The 22616-nt window shown below is 56.6% G+C and overlaps 1 protein-coding gene across 1 annotated transcript in view; it reads right to left on the reverse strand.

Moving 5' to 3' along the window:
• ZC3H3 (zinc finger CCCH-type containing 3) overlaps positions 1 to 21717 on the reverse strand; it is a 91576-nt gene extending 69859 nt beyond the window's left edge. Inside the window, exons 1-3 of the mRNA XM_063079506.1 lie at positions 21638 to 21717; positions 18840 to 20157; positions 16999 to 17195 (exon numbers count right to left, since the gene is read on the reverse strand). Coding sequence (XP_062935576.1) covers positions 16999 to 17195; positions 18840 to 20157; positions 21638 to 21683 — 1561 coding nt within the window. The 5' untranslated portion in view covers positions 21684 to 21717. The remainder of the gene's footprint in view (positions 1 to 16998; positions 17196 to 18839; positions 20158 to 21637) is intronic.
• Between the last annotated feature and the right edge of the window lie 899 nt (positions 21718 to 22616).

Below are 22616 nucleotides of genomic sequence, written 5' to 3' on the forward strand. Positions count from 1 at the left end.
GGAGGCATATGGGCTGTCTATCTCTTAGGTCCCTTCCATGCCAATAAACTTTAACATGCTGACCCCCCTGGGCACACCCTGTAATGCCCCACAGCTTCCCGGCTCCCTCAGCAGGTCCTGAAATGGTCCCTAGAACAGGGTGGCCAATGAGAAGCAGGCCCAGGTGGGCCCTAAGCCCCACTCCCTCAGCCCCTCCCCACAGCACAGATGCAGCAAGTGGGGACAAATCCCAGAAAAATGCAAGGCTGGGACTTCCATGGCCACAGGAGAACTGCCCTGGAGCTGGGCTTGGCCTACACACCCAACATTCTCAGAGCCCCTGCCAAGTGCCAGATCCTTCCAGGAGCCAGGCCACAGACAGGGCAAGACAGTCAAGGCCCCTCCTGCTCAACTGCACTGGCCAGATCCACGTGGCCAAGGGGTCCAGAGTTCATAGCCTGTGTCGCAGGTCAGGTGGCCCTCCTCACACTTGCACAGGCCTGACACAGAGGAGCCTTGGCTGGGCAATGAGGCTGAACCCTGGAGCTAGCCCCAGAACCAGCCCCACAACCCAGGCCCACCACCCTCTCACACTAGCAGCAGAGCAGGGCTGCAGCCTGGGATGGGCTGCAGGGTAAGGGTGGGTCAAGAGACTGACGCTGGCCCAGGAGAGAAGACAACACTGGCCCCTGTGAGCTCCGGACACACCCCCACACCTCCCTGTGGGCAGCACCTTCAGGGCAAAGAGGTGAGCCGTGCTCCTCATACCGGTGGTTGTGTGGTCCTGGGGTTCAGCCTCTTGAGTGGGGACAGAAGGGAGAGGGGAGGGCAGCAGCTTGCTTCCACCCATAAGACCCTCATGCAGGGTGACCTGTCAGTCTCCGGAGCCAGCCGCCTTGCCCTGATGCTGCATGGATGAGCCGGCAGTGGAAGCAAGGTGTGTGCCATGCCCAGCCCCTGGTTCAGGCATGGACCCCCGCATACCCCTAGGACAAAGACACCAGAAGGGGGCTCATTCCTGCCAGGCCTGAAAGACAGACCCTCAAGCAAACCAACAAATAACCAGACAGTTAACCATTAGAAGCTGCTGAATTTACGGTCATTGTGTCCAGCTATAGGTCTTCCTTTGCAAATTCCATTACTTCTTTGCATTTGGACCAAATCTTCAAATCGGAAGGGTGATGCCCAGGTGGCTCCAGCCAGGCCCAGATGTGGCCACGGTACCTTCTCAGCCCCTCCTGGCCCCAGCAGCCCATCCTGGTGGAGCTCTGAATGGCCCATGGCTCCTCCACGAGCTGGTGAGGGTGCCTGCCTTCTGCCGGGAGTGAGGGTGCTTGACCGCAAAGGAGCCACTGCCGTCTCCAAAAACACAGCAGGGGACAAGAAAGCAGAAGGACCACTGGGAGAGATGGTGGCAGTGGACACAGGCTGCTTTCCCGGGGTTCCCAGCACGCATCCAGAGTTTCCAACAGCTTAAGCGGAACATGTGGCCTGGCCCTTTGCAGAGCGCTTACCCAGAGTTGCCTGAGGGACCCCAGCGGCAGGTGAGAGGAGGGTCTCAGCTCAGAGCATGGTGGGGGAAGCCCGTACTCGGGGCCTGTCCTGAGGGAGCTCCATCTGTGTCAACATACTCCCGTGAGAAAACAGGCCAGGGGACTGCAGTCACCATGGAGGAGGACCAGCAGAGAGGACACAGCCCAGGGGAGGAGGGGCTCCAAGCAAGGGCACCATGGTCAGCCCACCAGCCTGCAGGCTCCCAGGCAGCAAGTGAAGAAACTTCTCTGCAAGGAGTGTGGGGCCCCTGGGTACACGGGGATGAGGCAGGGGGCCCCGGGTGCATGGGCTGAGTGGCCTGGCCAGGCCTCGCAGGCAGGTATAGCCTAGTGTCAGCCCAGGCTGGCTCTTTCTGCAGCTGCCCAAATGAAGGCAGTGCTGGCCCGCTCTGGGCTGCGAGAGCCAGGAGCGAGCTGCTAAGGGGGCTTGAGACCCACCCCGGCCTGTCCTCACAGCCCCCATGGCTGGACACTCCCCACCCTCCCCTAGCCCCACTAAGCACCAACAGGAACCTCTCTGCACTCCCAGGCCAGGAAGGGAGTTCCTGAGGCAGCCAGCTCTTGTCAAGGACCTGGGTTAGAACAGGAGACCACACCTCACTCCCTCACTCAGGCCTGAGCACCGGAGCCCACTGCCCCATGGCTGCCCTGAAACCCAAACTCTCCCTGGATGTCCTTGAGGGGCCTGCCAGCACCAGCCCTGCTGCCCACAGCTGTCCCCGACCCCACTCCGCAGCCCACCCCTGACCTGGGTGCACACGCTGTAAGCTCCTTGCCCAGGCGCAGCGGCCGCAGCATCCTTGGCCTCAGCCCTGCCTCCGCCGCCCTCGCCCCACCTCAGGCTTGCCCAGCTCGACCATGGCAGGCTCCACATCCTGACCAGCACGGCTGCCGAGAGGCCTCTCCCAGGGCCTGGAGCCAGAGCAAGGAGAAGCCTGCAGGAGGAAAGCCACCATCCAGGAGGCCCGCAGGTTGCCCCAAAGTAGCCCATCCACCAAGCAGCCCTCCCACCACTACATCCCAGAAACCTCTCAGAAGCTATGGGCCAGTAAGCCACGTGTCTTCCACACGCACGCCAGCAAGACACACAGAGCAGCCCTTCCTCTCCCACCAATCACAGACGGCGTGGGAAGAACACCCATCCTGCAGATGGAAGAATGGCTGCTGGATGCAGGGCTGGGCTGAATGGGCTCCAACTGCCCCACTCTGGTTCCTCTTCCTGGCACAGATCCTGCTCTGCTGGACCAGCCTGTCAGGCACTAGGAGCACCCGGGGGCACTGCTCTAGAGGAAGAACCAGTGGCTGGTGAGGGGCCTTCATGCATGGTGTGGTCCCTTGGAACCTGCGGAGACCAGGCCCCTGCTCGTGCCCCACAAGCCTCCCTGCACCTACATGGCTACAGGCCAGCTCAGCCCACCCAGCACAAAGCCCCTCTCTGGGCAGGACAAGCCACTGGCCCATGAGGCTGGCTCAGGCCAGCTCCCCCAGGCAGCCTGGGCACATTCTCACTCCTCGGCACATGCCCCCCACACTGCACTTAATTCTGCAGGTCCTGTCGCCCCCATCTGGAGGAAGATGACATCATCCAGCTTCAAATTATCTCTAAAACTTTTATACGCAAAGTCTGCAACTCAATAGAAAATAACCATGGGTCTGGCCGGTTAGCTCTGTTGGTTACAGCACAGTGCTGATAACACCAAGGTCCAGGGTTCTGATCCCCCAGTACCAACCAACTGCCAAAAACAACAACAACAACAACAATAACCAGACACATGAGCAAATCAGATTTGACCCAAAACTAAGAGAGAGGAAAAAACAGACAATGCAATGGAAAGAGGGCCGACCCCATGGCTCACTCGGGAGAGTGCGGCGCTGGGAGCGCAGCAGCGCTCCTGCTGCGGGTTTGGATCCTATGTAGGGATGGCCGGTGCGCTCACTGGCTGAGCGCGGTGCGGGCGACACCAAGCCAAGGGTTCCAATCCCCTTACCGGTCACACACCGGCCCTTGAATAGGTTTAAAAAAAAAAAAAATGATTATTATGTTTTCTTACAAACATGGACTTTTAAAAACCAATTAATATGTTCCAGAGTTTAAAACACAAAATTGCAAATTTTGGCAGAGACCTAGAAACTATTAAAAAAAAAAAAAAAAATGGAAGGGCCAGCCCGTGGCTCACTTGGGAGAGTGTGGTGCTGAAAACACCAAGTCAAGGGTTAAGACCCCCTTACCGGTCATCTTTTAAAAAAATAAAAATAAAAATAAATTTTAAAATGGAAATGTTGGAATTTAAGTACTATAATTGGAATTACAACCTCAGTGGGTGATTTCAGTAGTAAATTATACAAAGATGAATAGAGAATAAGTAAACTAGAAAATAGGTTAGATGAAAATATCCAGATTTAAACATGGAGGGAAAAAAATATGGAAAATAGAGAAAAGAACATAGAAAACATATGGGATGATATGATGAAAGTTTCATATACACACAGTCGAGGTCCCAGAAGGAGAGATAAGGATGGGGAAAAAGCAATATTTAAAGATATAACGGCTGAAAATTTTCCAAAATTGATGAAAGCCATCGAGACACAGATTCAGGAAATACTACACACTTTATGCAGGCTAATAAAAAGCACATCATAGCAAAACTGCTGAAAACCACAGACAGAAAAACCTTAGTAGCAATCAGAAGGGGAGGAAAGACGATTACCTTCCAGGAAGGACAGCTGATTTCTCAGCTGTAAGAGCTGACATCAGAAGGCAATGGAATGACCTCTTCAAAGGGCAGAAAGAAGAGAACTGACATCCTAAAATTCTTTGTCCAGCAAAAATACTCTTCAGAAATTAAGGCAAAAATAAAGGTATTTCCAGACAAACACACTGAGGGAGGTGATGCCTAGAGACCTGCATTATTAAAGGAAATACTGAGGGAAGCCCTTCAAACAGAAGTAGAAGAATAAATGTGTACATAAATCTAAGGGTAAATGTTGACTGCAGGACTTCCAATCAAGATAACAGAATAGACGGTCCCCAGCATCACTCTCTCCCACAATCAACCAATTTACAACTATTAAAAAGCAACAACAGCCAAGCTGGGGCTGCTAGAGGTCAGGGTAAGAGGAGGAGAGACCTATGGAGTGCATGAAGACAGGAGAAGCCACGAGGAGAGAAAGAAAGGATCGCTCCCACCATTACAAATCCGTGCTGCTTCCAGGCTGGAGCTGGTGAGCACATGGAGCAGGAGCTGGCAAAAGCCGCAGCTGTGTCCTTCATATGAAGTTGCTTGGAGGCGGCAGAGGAGAGGAGGGCCTTGGTGACCCCCAGGCCAGTAAGACCACTGACAGGGTTCCTGTGGACCCACATAGGAGCGAGAGGCCACAGACAACTGAAAAAAGGAGCCACTCAGAGGCTGGTGAGTCATCACAAGGGACTGGCACATGGTCTCTCCCATGGGAAGTGTTTGGAGTGTGGGCGGTGGGGGAGACAGGCCCACTAGGAGAACACTGGGGCACAGCAAGGACAGCTGATCTGTCCCCCAATCAGTGCAGGACCACTCAGTGCAGACTAGTCAGGATATAGAACTGTAGGGGGTGCAGCTTGCTGAAAAGACTCAGTCAGACCCAGACCAGAGTTTCCACACAACACAATGTACCAGACCTCACAAGACCCAGAATCGCTTACAAGGTCAACTATTAAAACCTGAGCTGCACAAAAACCCTTCCCCAGGTAACCAGCAGCAAGGCAGCAACTTAGCTCACTACAGGACTCAGGTACTAGTTCCCTTAGGAAGCTCCCCCTTTTTAGAAGTAAGCAAAGGACAACAAATTAGTTCCAGTGCAGAGTTTAAGTGGTGCGGGTAGCTAATAATCCAACACAGAACTGAAAGAAAACACAAAAAACCCACAGACCAGAGACAAAGTTCAGATATTAACCAGTAAAGGTCTAACACCACCAAAGAACACCTATAAAACCTAGAGGAGCTGGAAGCCCCTCAGGCTCCAAAGCCGGGCACTGGGGTGCCGCGGCCCTCGGCCACATGCCTCCCCAATGTGGCATCCAGCCCAGCAATGACCACCAAGCCACAACCAGAAGCGCCCTAGGCTCCGCTGATGGAATGAGAGGGGTGCCACACACCTTGACCAAGCCCCACCTTCCCTCCTTCCCCCTCCTCCTTCCCCACCTCCCTCCCCTTTCCCCTCTCCCCCTTCCCCCAACTGCTCCACAACGTTTTAGAATGTAAAATAATAATAATAATTAACTAAAAAGGAAAAAATAGGCCCCAGCCTGTGGCGCACTCGGGAGAGTGCGGCGACGCTCCCGCCGCGGGTTCGGATCCTATATAGGAATGGCCGGTGCACTCACTGGCTGAGCACTGGTCACGAAAAAGACAAAAAAAATAAAATAAAATAAAAAAATAAAAAGGAAAAAATATTGACTGCAGAAAACAAAACTGATGTGAAGTCTAAAATACAGGGAGAATAAAATTCATAACAGTTCTCGCATGTAATATGAAAGGGAAGAAACAGAGTTTAAGTATTCTAAACTTCTTATACTATCCAAAAAGTGATCAGACATTAATTTATAAATATAAATAATAACAAGAATGCACATTATAACCACTGAGGAAACCACTAAAAGAAGAATAAAAGATGTATAATAACAAGCTAATAGAGGAGAAAATGAAAATTTTAAAAGAAAAAAGAAGGAGAGAAAAGAAACACAGAGCAGACAGAACTAAGAAAAAGCACCTAATAAGATGGTAGATTTAAAACCAAATACGTCACTTATTACATTAAATGTAAACCAACTAAATGTTTTCTAAAAAGAAAATTTAAGACTGCATTTACAAAATCAACTATTTTCTATATACAGAACAACCTGAGAGTACAGAAAAGCTGAAAGTAAATATATGTACACATGAGGGTACTTCAAAAAGTTCATGGAAAGATTCGTATTATCTTTCCTTTTTTTTTTTTCTTTTTGGCCGCTGGCTGGTGTGGGGACCCAAACCCTGGACCTTGGCGTTGTCAGCAACATGCTAGTGGCCAGCCTCATTGTACTATCTTTCAATTCTATTTTTCCATGAACTTTTTTGGGTACCTTCGTATATATGTATACGTTTGCATATATTTTCTACGCGTATGTGTATATATGCACACATATTGCAAACATTAACTAAAAGAACACTAGTGTGGCCATGCAGCCATCAGAGAGAGACTCTGAGACAAGCAGTACTGCTGGAGAAAAAGAGTTCACAACATTGCAAGGTTGAATCCACCAGGAGATATAACAATTCTAAATTGCTTTGCACCCAGTAAAGTGATCTCAAAATATTTAATGCCAAATTGACAAGTAGAGAAATGAACAAATTCACATGCACAGAAGATTTTAACACACCTCTCATAGTAACTGAAAAAACTAGGCTCACTCCCTCTCCCCCAAAATCGATAAGTATAGAGAAGAGTTAAACAACATGATTAATACAATGTACTTTATAGCACCCCACACCATAAGCTGAGCCATAAAACAAGTCTAAGCAAACTTCAAAGGACTGAAGTCATAGTGTGTGTACACAGTGGAATTAAGACAGAAATTGCCAGCTAAAAATAACTTAAAAATCCCAACATTTGGGGCCAGCCCGAGGCTCATTTGGGAGAATGTGGTTCTGATAACACCAAGGCCATGGGTTCGGGTCCCTATATAGGGATGGCCGGTTAGCTCACTTGGGAGAGCGTGGTGCTGACAACACCAAGTCAAGGTTTAAGATCCCCTTTCCGGTCATCTTTTTAACAACAACAACAACAAAAAAATCCCAGCATTTGGAAGTTAAGCAATGCCTTTCCAAATAATCCATGGGTCAAAGAAAAAATTCATAATGAAAGTTTTAAAATATTTTGGAGGAAAACAGAAATAATTAACTTACAAAATAGAGCTAAAACTATGATTAAAGGGAAATTTATAACCTTGAGTTGCACATTTTAGAAAAGAGAGTCTGAAGATCAATCACCAACCCTCTGATCCTTCGTAGTGCCTCCTCTGATGTCCAGGCTGACCCACCTGTCTGAGCAGCTCAGGTCCTGAGCAGGAGCCCCTTCCTTCTCCTGCCCCAACTTGCTGCTTCTTTGGGTGCTGTCACCACAGTCAACCCCCGTTCGCAGGGAAGCCCAGGCAGGTTTTTCTTTTTGAAACCAAAGAAGTAAGGACACTCAGGCTAAAAAGGAGAACTCCAAAGTACACACTTCCAGAGTTTCTTTTCAATTAATGCCCATCGCTGGGGACCCCAAGTGCAGCTGCCTGTCTCATCCTACTCAAGCCCCAGGCCCACCACTGAGCATAGGGACAGGACAGGTGGGACAGGCCCAGCCAGCTGACCCCTCAGACACGCCTGGTTCTGCATCTCAGCATGGGGCTGGGCCCCCCCTGCATACCACTCAGGGAGGGGTGGCAGCCCAGCCTCCACAGCCCATGCCTGGCCTTGCTCCTCCCCACAGGACTAGCATACCAGGAATCCAGCCTGAGAGACTTCTCTGCACAGCTCCTCAGGCTGACTGAGCTCACTGGAGCCTCCATACCTCAGCTGCTGCCCCCTCCACATCTGTCCTCCACCCCATCTGTCCTCCACCCAAAGAGCCCTACAGCCCCATCTGTCCTCCACCCAGACCGTGAGGCACTGCCCTGGAGCCTGCAGCGGGATTCTGAGGGGAGCGTGCCACCCCTTCCATTCAGTGTCCTGAACCAGACGGGACTGAGTCAGTCCCTGCAGCCACTGGCAGCTGCCCAAAAGGGCAGCCCCTGGCAAGAAAGCAGGAGGAAGCCCGCCCACCCTAGAACACCGTGTTCCCACCACTCTGGGCTGATCAGGCCTGTCACAAGCACACCCTCCTGGGCCAGCAGCTCCCAGCACCACTAAAGGCCAAGAGCCGGGCTACCAGGGGACGGCCTCCTAGGGCTGCAACTGGCCTGCAAAGTGCTCCCAGGGCACATCAAAGTCATGGATCAGTGGCCCTGAGCCAGGCCGCCAGTCGCCCAGCACTCTCTCCTTGCTCCTTCGTGGTCATGTGAAACATCCAGGCCCTCAGCACAGCTCGGGGCTCCTGCAGGGCTGCCCTGCATCAGGGGAGCCCCACCCTGACGCGGGCAGTTCAGGGGCCCACATGCCTCTATCTGCAAGGAGCACACCTATATGGCCTGCTGGGATTCCCTCACACAAGTGCACATGCAGCAGCCAGGGCTGGCCATCAGCTGCACCAGATTCTTATTAAGAGATAAGATGAGACAGAAGAGGAGGACGAGGAGTAGGCAGGGCTGTGGGAGGCAATGGTGCTTCGCCCCACCCCTTCACACAGCCCCCGAGCCTGCCATCCTGCCTGGACTGGCCCTGTCCCCACTTCAGTGCACTCACCTACAGCCGGCACAGAGCCCAAGGCTTCAAACCCACTCCAGGCAGCACAGCTGCCATGGGCATGCAGTCCCAGGTGGGGATGTGGACTGCTACTCCATGGGGGTCAGGGTGAGGAAGGGCAAGGAGCTTGGCTGCCAGCTACTGGCGGGCTAACTCTGGATGGCACTTGTTCCCCGAGCCTCAGCTTCCCTCTCTGTGGAATGGCCACACCAAGCTCAGTGTCTGGAACTCAGTCCCTTAGCAAACCTGACTTGGCTCCTTCCTTCCCTTCGGCCACCTCACTGCCAGACCAGCATCCAGGACAGAGGCACTGACGGGAGGCTCTGGTCTGCACTGGGCAGCTCCCACATGGCAGCACAGAAAGACCCTCTCGGGAGCCTGTGCAAGGAAAGGCACCCACAACACAAGGCCCATGCAGGGGAGGTGGCTGGGAGGACAGAGGACCTCCCCAGAGGCTGGAGCAGAAGGGACCTGACAGCTCCCGGATGGAGCGAGAAGACATTCCTAATACCTGGAGCTGAAGAGAGCCAAAGGAGAAAGTGGCCTTGGGAACAGCCTTTCTGGGCGGTTGTGTGACTTGTGGCCTCCCCACCTGTGTGGAGAAACCTAGGCTCCTCCCACACTCACCTTGCACTCTGCTCAGAATGTCCCTCGCCCTGCCCCAGGCCTCACTCCTACCAGCTGCCAGGCCCTGCTCCACCCTCTAGCCCTCAGGAAGCCCTGCCCGGCCTGGTGTGTCCTCCCAGCTAGAGAGAGCCCGGCTGGACAGCTGCTTGGCCCTTGCAGCAAGAGCCCAACACCTCCTGCGTAAAGTCACTTTGGTGCTGCTAGGGGCCTTGCTGGGCTCGGTGGATACTCAGTGAGCACTCGCTTCACAAGGGCAGGGGTAGCAGGGGGAGGGGCACAGGGCAGAAAGACAATGTGCCCGTGGACAGGAGGCACTGGGCTGGAAACATGAGAGGGGCCAGGACTTCCTTACCACCAGGACCCCGCCTCAGCATACCAGAGCTCTGACCACACCCAGCCCTGCCCTGCACCACAGCAGGTGTCCTGGGGCAAGGGCTATCATGGGGGTATGACTAGGTGGGGAAGGGAGGGAGGCAGCCCATCAGCAGGGGGAGGAGGCTGGGACAGGCAGGACCCTAGGCCTGGATGGGATGGCAGCATCCTGGGCCCCATGCAGGGAAGGAGCAAACCCACAGGACCTGGAAGGCCTTTACGCCTCACGTCAGCAGGTGGAGCTGCCAGCACCAAAGCACACAGGCTCCCGGGCCACTCACCAGGCAGTTCTCAATGAAGCTGGCACAGCCTCGCTCCCTTTCCCCAGGTGAGGAGCATCGCGTGCTGGTGACAGGGCACCACTAGGGGGCCAGCAGGGGGACAGACGTGTTCAACTGTGTCCAAAGACTGGCCTCAAGGCCTGCTGACTGTGCCTGGGGACACTCCTTTTGAGGGGTCTGGCGACAGGAAGAGTGCTGGGTGGGCAGAGTGGGAGAGCCAGGCCAGGGGCGGCCATCCAGGACAGCCTCACGACGGTGTTCCCGGGAAACCCCTGGCCGTTCATCCCCAGGTGGGAGTCAGCAGGCCACGTGGGCTCACGGCAGCCCAGAGCCTTCCTCCTTCACCCAGAGCCCACTGCCAGGCTAGGCTCCCGAGAGAGACCACCAGGTTGAGAGAGACTCTCAGGCCGGCCGGGCTCTGGACAAGGATGCTGCCCTTGATATCCACCAGGGCACGTAGCAGGGGGGCCATCCCTCAGCCAGGAGGGCAGTGACAGGAGCAGCAGCCCAAGCTGTCCCCAGCCTGTGACCCAGGGCCTACCACAGGGTCCAGCCACCTTTCTGGGCCGGAAGTCAGCCCAGCAGGCTCTGGTCACCAGCCTGGCAGCCCAAGTCACCGTGGGAGCACTGAGGCGGCACATGTGTGTGCTCCCACACCGACTCTTGTGAGATAATTAATTGGCACAGCCTCAACAAACATAAAATCAGAGGCCTCCAGTGTGCCTGATAATTTATGCAAGACTCAAGGACCGCTATTGGCTGACTTTCTCAGAGCCTAATTCAGCACTTTCTTTTCCCTTATGAAAGCAGGACTCCAGATTTACCTGCTCTCACACCCTTTTACAGTTTTTGCCATAGTGAAATCAAACAGTCCAGCTGCACACCAGTGAGTGATGATGGATGGCAGACCCCAGAGGCGGTGGGCAGGCCCCTGCAGGTGGGCGATGCTGCCACCAGCACGGCAGGGCAGAACACCAGGCCGGCCTGAGGCACCTGAAGTCTCTACTCCTTCAATAGGCACAGCAGCCCCCTGGGGAAAGACGACCCTGACCCCATATGCAGACATGGAAACGGCCCCCAGCGTGGAGTGCAAGTAGCCCAAAGTCTCCCAGCGAGGCTCATAACCATGATGCTTCTGGGTGCCTAAGCAAAGTTCCAGGACTTCAGCACCAGATGCAGAGCTGACCCCCAGCACCCAGCAGGAGAAAACGGGGCACCCAGCTCAGCCTCTCACCAGTGCTGGGGCCACAGGAGTCCCCCAGCTCTTCTGGCTCTGGATCTCCCCTGCTGAGACACAGCAAGCCTGTCCTGGGCACCCACCCTGAGCTGGCACCTGGGGCCCGGGGTGCATGTCCTCCCCCCCCCCACTGTGTCCGCCTCCTCAGCTGGGACTGGGGTGAGGACTACCACCTGTCCCTGTCCACGGGCAGGGAGAAGCATCCTGGGTCCCTGACTGCAACTCTCCAGGTCCCCACGAGGCTAGGACCTGTGCCTTGGGCCAGCTCAGGAGGAGAAAGCTGCTGGTGCTGACGAAGGCTGTGGGGCCAGGCTTCTGTGGCGAGACCCTATGCCAGGCGTCTGGCACTGAGCGATACCCACATTCCACCCACAGCAGCCTCTGAGAGAGCCTACCCAGCAGCCTGGAACTGAGAGTCTGTACTTGGGCAGAGCTGCACCCAGAACTAGCCAGCAGCCACTGTGAGGTAGTGACCCCTCTGCTCCTGAGCATCCCAACACCCTTAGCCAGCACAGGTGGTGAGGAAACGCCACCCCATAGAGGCCCAGGGCATGAGGCTAGCAATGGCGCTCTGCCCCCTTTGCCCACTGACCCTCCTGAGCGTGCGGCTGTCGCCCTGCCCACCAGCATACCTCACAGGGGGCAGGATCAGCACTTGCGCAGGGACAATGCTTCTCGTGGCCCCTGAAGACCTGCAGTCCCCAGGAGACCAGCCACTCTCAACAGGCCCTCGTGCACACACACCACGGTGCAAACCCTCCAGCCCACCTGTCAGCCAGGGACCTGCCCAGCCTGGGAGATCAGATGGGGCAGGGGTTCCCAGCTCGTTCACCCAGCAGGAGCTCTGGGGGAGGCTAGGGACTGGCTTTCAATGCACACAGGGACAGAATTAGGGGCAAACAACTGCACCCTTCAGACCCTCACCCTGCAAAACTCTGTGCCAGACCCCACCCCCTCATGGTGGCCACCAGGAGCAGAGCCCCCTAAGGGACCTCCTCCCATAGGGTCCCCACCTGCCAGCCACCCTGCCCAGCACAGCCTTGCCAGTCTCCTGCTGTTATGGGCCCCTGTGACAGAGAGAGGCTCCCTCTGCCCTGGGCCAGCAGCTGTGGGAGCCTCACAGGCCTCAGTGTATGTGCCAGGCTCAAGTGAGTGGGACAGAGTGCTTGCCTGCAGTGCCTCCCAAGTGGCAGCATAGACAGTAAACACGCAGGAGGAGAGAATGCCCAAGGTGGCAGGGGTGGCTGGGAAGCAATCTGAGAGGAGATGGGCAGAGAAGGCTGACCACAGGGCACCCAGCAGACGCCCGAATACAGGGGCAAGCCGCATACATCTGAGGGAAAGGCAGGGGTGGGTGGGTGGGGAAGAGTGCAGTGCAAATGCAGGCAGGTGCGTGGGCGGGGCCTGGCCAGGTGGCTGGGGGCTGGGTCATTCAGTGTACTGGGAACCCACAAGAGGGGAAGTGGCTGGCTCTAATGCATGGCAGCAGGGGGGCTGCTGGGGCAGACAAGCCAGGGGCCAGCATACTCCCACGCTCATGCCTGCTCAGTGAGAGTCCCTGAGCCTCCATGAACACATGGAACACAAAGATATGGCTGGGAGAAGGGTGCAGATCTGTCCAGACCTTTGGTGAACTGCCCCTTCCCAAGGCGGCTGAGGAGGTGATGCCGAAAGGACCCCCACGGGTCTGGGAGGCTGCCTTCAGGTCCCAAGAGGGTGGAATCCAGCACCCAGGGAGCACCACCCACCTGCCCGCCACGACTTTTCCTTGCTCCACAACAGCAGACATTTCCAAGTAACTGGTAGGACTCCCATGACTTACTGCCACCAAGAAGCTCCCCAGCTTGGGGTATAAAGAGACTAGAGGATACCTGGCCCATGCTCCCCCCAGCCTGGGTGCATGAGGGAAAGTACCCCCCTGCACACAGCCAGACAGGCTCAGCAGTCTCAAGCCTATCACCTCAGGTGGCTGAGTCACAGCACTGGGCCCAGGTCATGGCCAGAGGAGGATGGACCCTGGAGCGGGCCCTGAACCCTGCAGCACCCCCACACACACCCGCACACCAAGCAAGAGCTCAGTGATGTGTAGCCATCAGCAGTGCATACAGTAAACACCGCACACGGTGATTTCTAATTGCCACAATTACACGGGTGGCAAGTCACACACCATTTTTGAGATCCCTAAAAGTTTCCATGTCTCTGCCCAGATACCTTCAGGGTTTGTCTGCTGCAGACAGATCAAGCTGGGTCTCTGCTTCAGCATCCGGCAAACGTGGCTCCCCCAAGCCCTCAGGGATCCTTCTGGAGGGTGCCCCAGCTGCCAATGGACCCTTCCCCAGGAGGAAAGGGAAGGGAGAGACAGAAGGCAAGAGGCACAATGACAGCAGAGGAAGACCTCCCAGAGCACCCTGCTCCAATCCCCAGCCAAAGTCTGACTCCAAGCCACAGAGAACTCTCCAGAGGCTGGGCGGGCAGGGTGGCAGGGAGGGAAGGCTGGAACCTTCCTAACATTCTCAGTCCCCAGGCATGAGCGGCCACACAGCCGCTGAACAATGCAGTTCTGAATTCAATTAAAGCGATTATCTGTGGTGCCAAATAAATTGTGTACAGCACATATCCTGAGGCACTTCACACCTCCAGGCTCATTATTCCCTAACTGTTTCCTCCTGTTTATGCGCTCTCAAATTAAATTGCTGATAATATGCGCCAAAATAAAAAATGAGCACACCTTGTCCCAAGAAAATTGATTCTCCCTTTTCCTGAACTGGTGATTGCCAGGTTTTATATACTCTGTTCCTGGTGATCATTAGTAATTCAATTTTCTTTTTATTAGCCCCCTTATCTGCTGAGCAATATAGTGGCAGAGCTGACCTCTTTCGCACGGGTAAATGTTTAAAATCTTTTCCCTGATTAATTTTGCCAGTTAAGAAAAAGAGGAGAAATGGCCCGGCTCTTAGCCATCACAATGAATAAAGCTTAATGTTGATTGTGATGGAATTTCTAATGCCAGGGAAATTGATTGAACGCGGCAATTATGCTGCAATACTAACTCAAGGGAGATGAGATCTCTTTCTCCTGGCCGTAGCCTTTTGGTTATTTAAAACAATCCAATTTGCAAGGATAATTATGTATTAGTGTTTTATCTGCCACTTGAAATGAACAGGGGAGTTTCGATACTGGCCCAGCATTAGCAGGTTATTGCTGCAAATTACTTGATATCTGCTTTCTTTCACATAAAGAGGAAATTAGGCAATCAATTACCAAAAAAAAGGTGGACTACAGGGATAAAAGGAGCAAGCGCGCCCTCTGCTGGCCACTAGCTGCACGGCAGGGCTGAAGTCAGGATCTCAGGCTGGGCCACCAGGCCATTTCCAGAACACTCTCTCCCCCACTCAGCAGCCCACAGGCGGTCAGGTCCCTCTTTGGACATCTGGGTACTGCTGCCTCCGGGGAGCTGGAGCTGGGGCTAAGCGTTTGCTGGGAGGAAAATAGGGAAAGGGCCAAGCAGCCAGAGGAAGGGACAGCCCCTGACCACTGACCCTACCTTCTGTTGGCTACACTAGCCCAGGGTCTACAGCTTCCTGGAGGCAGGAGAGCACAACCTCGGTTATGTGGCAACACGCCCAGCAGCCCCAGGGACAAATGAGAGCCCCAGAAAGGCTCTGTCATGCACTGAGGAATCCACAGCACTAAATGAAGGCCTGTGCCAGGCAGCCAGGCAGGCCCTGCACAGGGACCCAAGGCAGCCTTGGGACAGGCAGGCAGAGAGGTAGGCAGATAGCACGACTGACAGGAGGGAGACTTGGGGAGCTACACGCCAATTTCTCAGGCTACAGCCCAGCCCAGGGACGTGCTTGTCCTCCTTCCCATCTCCTGAGGCCAGCCCACCATGACTGCCTCTGCTGGGCTGGGGTCTCACGATAGCTGTCTCGGGGGCTCCCTGCCCACATGAGGAGGAGCCTCTCATTGGCCTGGCATTCAAGGCCTCCTACGCAGGCCCTCCTGCTCCCTGCCTGCTCCAGGCCTGCTGGACACTCCCAGCACCTGACTGCCACCTCATGGCCCAGACACAGTGACACATGTGCCCAGTCCCTCCGCTGTCCCTCCCTGGCTTCCCAACAGAACCAGAACCTTACTTGGCCTGCAAGACCCTTCCTCGTGAGCCGGCCCTCGTCCCCCTCTGGCCCCCTCTCATCCACCCTCCATTCCCAGACAGCAGGCCAGCTTTGCAGGCCTCCTGCTCCTGAGCACAGCAGGCTCAGCCCAGCTCGCCTAGCCTGCAGAGCTGAGTGCTATGCTCCTCTCCTCACCTGGGTCAGCTACTCGGAGAAGACCTCCCCACTGCCTGGCGAACGCTGACACCCTCCCCGCAGCTCGCACAGCACAGTCCCGCTCCGCCTTCCCTGGGCCACATTCACCACCAAGACATCTTTCCAGCTGTCTGCCCCAGCACCCGCGACTCTCACTGCAGCATCCCCAGGAGCCAGCACAAGGTGCTCCGCATGCGCTCTTGGGTGGACCTGAGTGGGGAGCTTCCCCCAGGCCCCTCCCATAACAGGACGCCCCTCCTCTCCTCCCCCACCTTGTGTGCAGTCATCGTGTCTGTCTATAAGTATGAGGTTATTCATCTGTCTCCATCTAGCGAAGGCAGTACCTGTGGCAGCCCCTCAGCTCCCCACGGTGCCTGGCCCAAGGCCCTGACCTCCAAATCCCACACTCCTCGCTGCCTGTCTCCTCCCTGTGGGCTTGAGGGGGCACAACCCCTGCTGTCGCAGCCTGCACCCCACTCTGCTCTAGGCCTAAAGAGGGAATGGCCGGTAACAAGCACGAGCAAGCGGGGGTGACCCTGCAGGCTGCAACTCCCAGCGAGGACTCCCCAGCACTTCCTCCCACCCCTCCTGGCCACAGTACCCGCAGATCCTCCACCTCCCTGGGGGCTCAGCCACCCGCCACCAGCATCCCCAAGAGGCCACAGGGCACCTGCCCACTGTCCAAGCCACCCCTCTTCTCCACTTCCAGCCAGTTCTGCAGCCCATCGAGCCACCCGGCTGTGGCCACCAAGAACCCCCATGGTGTTCCCCTTGCTCCCTGTCACACTGGGACAAAGCCCACACTTGCCATGGCTCATGGAATGGCTGGGCAGCCAGAGTCTTCCAGCCTCACTTCTTGTCCCCTTCTAGCCCCACCCCAGCTGCACGGCCCCCCTCAGGCCCATGCCTGGGACCCGTGCCCACCCTCCCACGGCCAGCCACCCTTGCCTCGAGGCTCTGAGCTCTGCCCAGCCAAGGACATTGCCCCCAGTCAGGTTCCCCAGACACCATGCACAGCACCATGGTCACGAGCACCAGTTCCCAGTCAAGATGCCCAGTTCCAAGCCTACCCATCCTTAAACATCCCATCTTCTCCAGATCTCACACCCCTCAGCCTAGAACCTCATCACCCACACGTGTCCCAGGCGCTCAAAGGGGAACGACAGGAGGCAGTCAGGGAGGGTGCGCTCGCAGCTAGTTCCCAGGCCTGAGCCCAGCCGCCGCTGCTCCCGGGCATACCTTCCTTGGTGGGGAGGTGAACCCGGCTTGGTGGCAGGCGGCACAGCCGGTGCCTGGTCACCTGCATCAGGCCCTTGTTGGGAGTCTTCTTCAGAAGAGGGCTGTTCTTCCCCCGGATGGCCTGTCTGCGCCGGAGGCTGAGGTGGCTCTTAGCAGTGGTGACAGGTGAGGGGCTGCTCTTCTTGTCCCCAGGAAGGCTGCAGAGACAGAAGGCAGGCAGCTCCCCACAGGCTCTCCAGGCCACTCTGCCCACCCACACTTCCGAGGCCCTGCCTTCCCCACCATCAAAGGCAGCATCCACCTGACAGCTGCTCCTCCCCTCCCCTCCCCCCTCCCCTCCCCTCCCCCCTCCCCCCTCCCCTCCCCCCTCCCCTCCCCCCCTCCCCTCTGCAGTCAGGCTGAGGATCCAAAATCCCAGAGAGTTTCAGAGCCAGGGCAGGCTGCTGTGCTCCCAAGGAGAGCAGAGGAGGGGGCCTCAGCCCTTGACCCCACCCAGTGTGTCCAGCTCCCTCCCCATGTCCCCAGGCCAGATGAGCCCCGACAGGGGCTAGGGGAAGGGGGGTAACAGAGAAAGACAAAGGCTTTCTCCTCACGGCTTCTCTCACACTGCCTGCCACAAGAGAAGACAACAGCAGGATGGAGAGCAAAGCCACCATCCAGAAGCAGTGAGGAACGGGAGCTGGGAGGGGACAAGCCTAACCAGAGCCAAAGACTAAGGTCAGATGGTGGGAAGAACCTCCTGGGGGGACTGTCAGCACAGGGATACCTTATGGGATGGCGCATGCCACCATGTGCACTGGCAGAGGCAGGCCCTTTGCCCACTGCCCAGCAAGCACAGCCACCACCCTTGCCGCCAGCTGCTGACCCAATGAAGTCCCTGACCCCAGACCAAGCCCTCTGGGCTATGGCGCCATCTTTGAGTCACATCATACTCCACAACGGTGGAGAGCTGGGGAAGTGATGCACACTCTGCAAGGGAGTGACCTAGCCTGGTCACCTAGCCACCAAGGGGGTGGCTGGGACATAATACCAACCTGCTCCTTCTGGGGGCAAAGGTCACAACAGCCGGGAAAGCCTGGGAAGCTGGGGCCCACCAGCCCCAACCCAGGCCGCCTACTACAGCCCATCCAGAGCAAACTTCAACTTGGGTCTGGGTGAGGCACCCTACAAAGGCCAGGCCTCCTGGACCCAAATCCCTGGGCCTGAGGGCAGAGCAGGGAAGACCAGGCAGCCCTGGGCAGTGCCCAGAGCTCCAGTCTACCTCCCAGACCAGACGCATGGCCTGCAGCTGCAGGCCAGGGGCAGACGCCACACCAGGAGCAGGTCCATGGTGGCTGCTCCCTGGTGCCCAGCATGGCACAGAGCCACCCGTCTGTGAATGCTGTGGACCTAGGATGAAAGTTGTCCCCAGCAACGTTCTGGTCTCTCACCAAAGAAGAAAGGGTGGGCTGGCTAGCACATGTCCTCTGCCCTTGCCCAGCTGGGGCCCAGGCAAGCCCCTGAACCACCCTGAGCCTCATTTCATGTGGCTCTAAAGGGGATAGCACGCCCTGTCTCATCCCTCAGTGGAAATGAGCAGCTGGAGCAAGCGCAAAGCCCCTGCCCAGGCTGACATGAAGCCATGCTCATACACCCACCACGAGTCTTCACCTCCTCCGTGCACCCCCTGGAGGTGGGCCCTCCCATCTGCTCTGCGGACCAAGGAGGGAGCAAGACTCAAAGAGATGACTCAACCACCCCAAATCCCACCACTCAGAGGCCAGAAGGACTTGCTGGCCCACACCCAGCCCTGCCTGTCCAGACAGGATGCAGCGGTGGCAGAGGCAGGGTGGAGACTGTACCTGGTACTCCCCCGCCTCCGCACGATCTTGGTGCGGCTCTTCACTTTGTAAGCTGAGAGCGGAGTCTCACCAAAGAGAGGCTTCAAGCCACTGGGTCCCACTGCTGGTGTGTCCCCTGGGGGGGACCTAGATGGGACCGGGGAGAGCTGGGAGGCATGGTCCTTGCTGCCAGCCTCTGACTGCCAACGGAAGGAGGAAGAGGAGGAGGCAGAGGGGCTGGAAGCCTTCCACTTGTACTTGCTGGGTGAGGGCCCGGGTTTGGAGGACGGGGCCTGCTTCCTGGGCTTGGCCTCCGGATCAGCTCTGAGCTGTGGCCTCTCCATCTTTCCTGTGGCATCGAAGAGGGCCTTGCACACATTCTCTGTAGCTGCTCTGGGATTGAGGGACCGCCGAGCAGCCCGAGGGCTCTTTGCTGAGGTGGCTACCCATTTGTAGTTGTTTTTCTGGAACCTGTTGGTTTGACAGGACACAAGCAGCGAGGTCTCCTGGGTCTGCGTGGGTCCTGAGGCTGGTCTGGCAGAGCCCACTGCTGAGCCAGAGGTACCTGGCTGATCTGGATGAGTGGCATTCACTCTCCCATCCTCAAGGAGCTGTGCAGCACAGCTGGCCACAGAGTGAGAGCCCACCTTCTGGCCCACAGCCACGACGGTGAGCGGGGGTAGGGTGGAGGATGGGAAGTGTGCCTTGACGGCAACTGCACTCTCACTGACCGTCCGCCGGGGCTCCAGGGGGCCGCTGCCCACACTGCCCACAGACTTCACCACCCGGGTCTTGCCAGCCTCCTTCTGGCAGACCAGAAGGGAGTCCTCTGCACTGCAGCTCCCCCTGGTTCTTCCTGTCCTCGAGGGCTGCAGCTGCCCACCAGGGGGCTCGCCCTCGCCTTCTTGGGGTCTTTGGTCATTCCAGGGGGTGTCTTCATATTCTTGCAAAGAGCGTCGCTGGGCCCCTGAAGTGCTAATGGAGCCAGACTTTGATGGTGATTTAATTTTGATGACCATGTTCTGATCTGGATTGAGCTGGACCTGTCTCTCAAGGATAAACTGCTGGGAGTCAGGACTCTGGCTGCCCCTGGCCCCAAGGGGTGGCTGTACAGCATGGTCGCCAGGTGGGTCTGAGGATCCTGGGGGCCGATTCACCAGGGAGTATTTCTTGCGCCACGCAGGCCCACGGTGTGAAGAAAAGCCCCTCCGGCTTGGACGAGGGTAGCGAGCACTAAAGGCCCTGCCGTTGTGGTAAGTAGACGGCTGCCACTGGGAAGCAGCTGAGGCGCCCGGGGCAGGGGCACTGCTGTGGAGGTTTTTGTAGTCATCGATCAGACCTGAGAAGACAGAATTACAGGCTCAGTCAACCACAGGGTGCAAGTAAAATCAGCAACAATCGTGACTGCCTGGAGCAGCATCAGCTAGCGAGGCACCTCCCAAACTCCACATGACTCTTGAACCCGACAGCTTCAGAAGAGCAGCCCGCAGCACCTGGGAGCCAGTGACAATTCAGCCCAAATCCCCTAGGCCTGTCAGTTCCATGAGCCTTTTTCCATCAGTTCTATCTCAATCCTATTTCTGCCTGCCAATCGCAAAAATGCACCCCTGTGGTAAAACAGTCCCTCTGTGCCAGTCTACTGGGCCCACAATCCTTTGAGGGGAAGTGTCACTCAATATGAAGAGATCAACAGGGCCTGTGCTGTAATGCCTCGACAAGAAGGGCACAAGTCAGCCACAGAGACCCTTGGGCCTGCCCACACATGGAAAAGAGGAAAGACTGCACCTCCATAATTCCCACTGCAGGTAACAGAACTGACTCCCCTGGGCATTCCATGCTTGACAACAGAAAAATACCAAAAGTACAGGCCCTGACCTGCCAGATGCCACAGTCCTCCCTATAGAGAAAGGGAGGCCTGGTGGACTGGAGTCCTAATGCAGCTGGCTGACACAACCACAAGGACTTTCCAAATAAGCCCCTGGATAGCTGTCCTTGCAGGAGAGGCAGGGATACAGGCATGAACTGGAACCACCAAGGACGTTCCGACTCAACCTGCAAATCACTTGCCAGTCCCTCAGTTATCAGCATTCCCGCAGCACAGGGTCTGTCCCCAGGCACACAGAGCGACATGTCCAGACCTAGTGACACATAAGGGCAAGTGTAATAAAGTCCAAGAAATGGCCAACGCAGGAGCCGGCTAACCTGGACTCTTTCCTTTATACACGCGTCCTACATCCCTAACTTTTCTCTTTGTGAGAATGACTCCAAAAAGTTATTATTGTTATTATTTTAAGTTCAGAAAAACCAACTCGGGTCTGAAAATCTTCAAGTGTGGAAGCTGAAGCCTGGGGAGTCTGGGCCTGGAATACCAGCGGAGTGCGACGGTACGCAGGGGAAGGGAGCCGAAGCGGGGCGCGGGGCTCGTCCCAGTGGCTGTGCCGCCCCGGACCAGGCCGCGGCCCGCGCCCCGCCGTCGGATGCAGGCAGCAAGGTGGGCGCCGAGGACGCACCGCCCCGGGGGGACGGGCCGCAGCCTCCCGCCAGTTACTAAGCGACAGCCCCGCCTCCACCCGCCGCAGCCCTAGGCGGCCAGCGCCGGTCGCCGGACAGAGCCCGGACGGGGGGCTGACGAGGGCCGGCCCGCAAGCCCCTCAGGGCCCCCATCCTCGGCCCGGCCCGGCCCGGCCCTACTGAGCCCCCATCCAAGCCGACCGTCGGAGACCGCGGGCGGAGAGTGACCCCTGCGGGGGGACGGCGGGGGTCCGCCGGGAGGTGAGGGGGAAGAAGGGGACGCGCGCCCGGGGCCCCGGCCGACCCACCCTGCAGGAGGCGGATCTGCCGCCGTAATTGCTCCCTTTCCTCCATCTCCAGAGTCCGCGACGCCCGGCTAGGCCCCTGCGACGTCATCGCCGCGCGACCGCCTCCCCTCAGCGGGCGGGGCCGAAACAGCCGAGCCTGCGTGCGGCGGCCGGCTACGCGCCGTCGCCCCGGCAACGCCCGTGGGGGCGGGACCGCGCACGCGCAGCGCGAGAGTGAGCGACGTCACCGGGAAGCGCCGAGAAGGGCGGTCTGGCCAGCTGTCTCAGCCTCTGCTCCCCGCATTTCCGCGGCGGGTCTGACACTCGGGACTCCGCGAGGGACGCCCAGGAGAAGGGCCAGTTAGCGGTACTCTATTAACGCTCTCACTGTGGCCAGAAGAGAAAGATCGCACAGCAGGGCTCCCTGGTGACGTGTGGAAGCCTCTGCCTTTGACTTGTCAGTGGAGACAGATGTCAAAACACGAGTGCACCCGTGTGCCGCAGTTGGTGGGAACTGAATGGAACGGGAGGGGAGACGGTGTGGAGGTTCTCAGCGAGTTAGAACAGAGTTACCTGTGATCCAGCAGTCCCACTTCTGGGTCTCGAACATATTTGTACACCATGTTCATAGCAGCATTATTCACAAGCGCCATGGAGGGATGAATGGATAGGCGGTGGTATAAACACGCAGGGGAATATTACTCAGCCTTAAGAAGGAGTGACGTTCTGACACATGGCACAACGTGGATGAACCTTGAAAACATCATGCTAAGTAAAGTAAGCCAGTCACAAAAGGACATATACGGTATGATTGCACTTATGTGAAATATCTAGAGTAGGCAAATTCTTTGAGATAAAGTAGATTAGAGGTTATCAGGGCCTGCGGGGAGGAGGAATGGATAATTAGTGCTTAATGAGTACAGAGTTTCTGTAGTTATGAAAAGGTTTTGGAAATAGTGGTGATGGATGCACATCTCTGTGACTGTAAGACCACTGAGTT

This window comes from Cynocephalus volans, chromosome 15 (genome assembly GCF_027409185.1).
Source record: "Cynocephalus volans isolate mCynVol1 chromosome 15, mCynVol1.pri, whole genome shotgun sequence".
Classification (NCBI taxonomy): domain Eukaryota; kingdom Metazoa; phylum Chordata; class Mammalia; order Dermoptera; family Cynocephalidae; genus Cynocephalus; species Cynocephalus volans.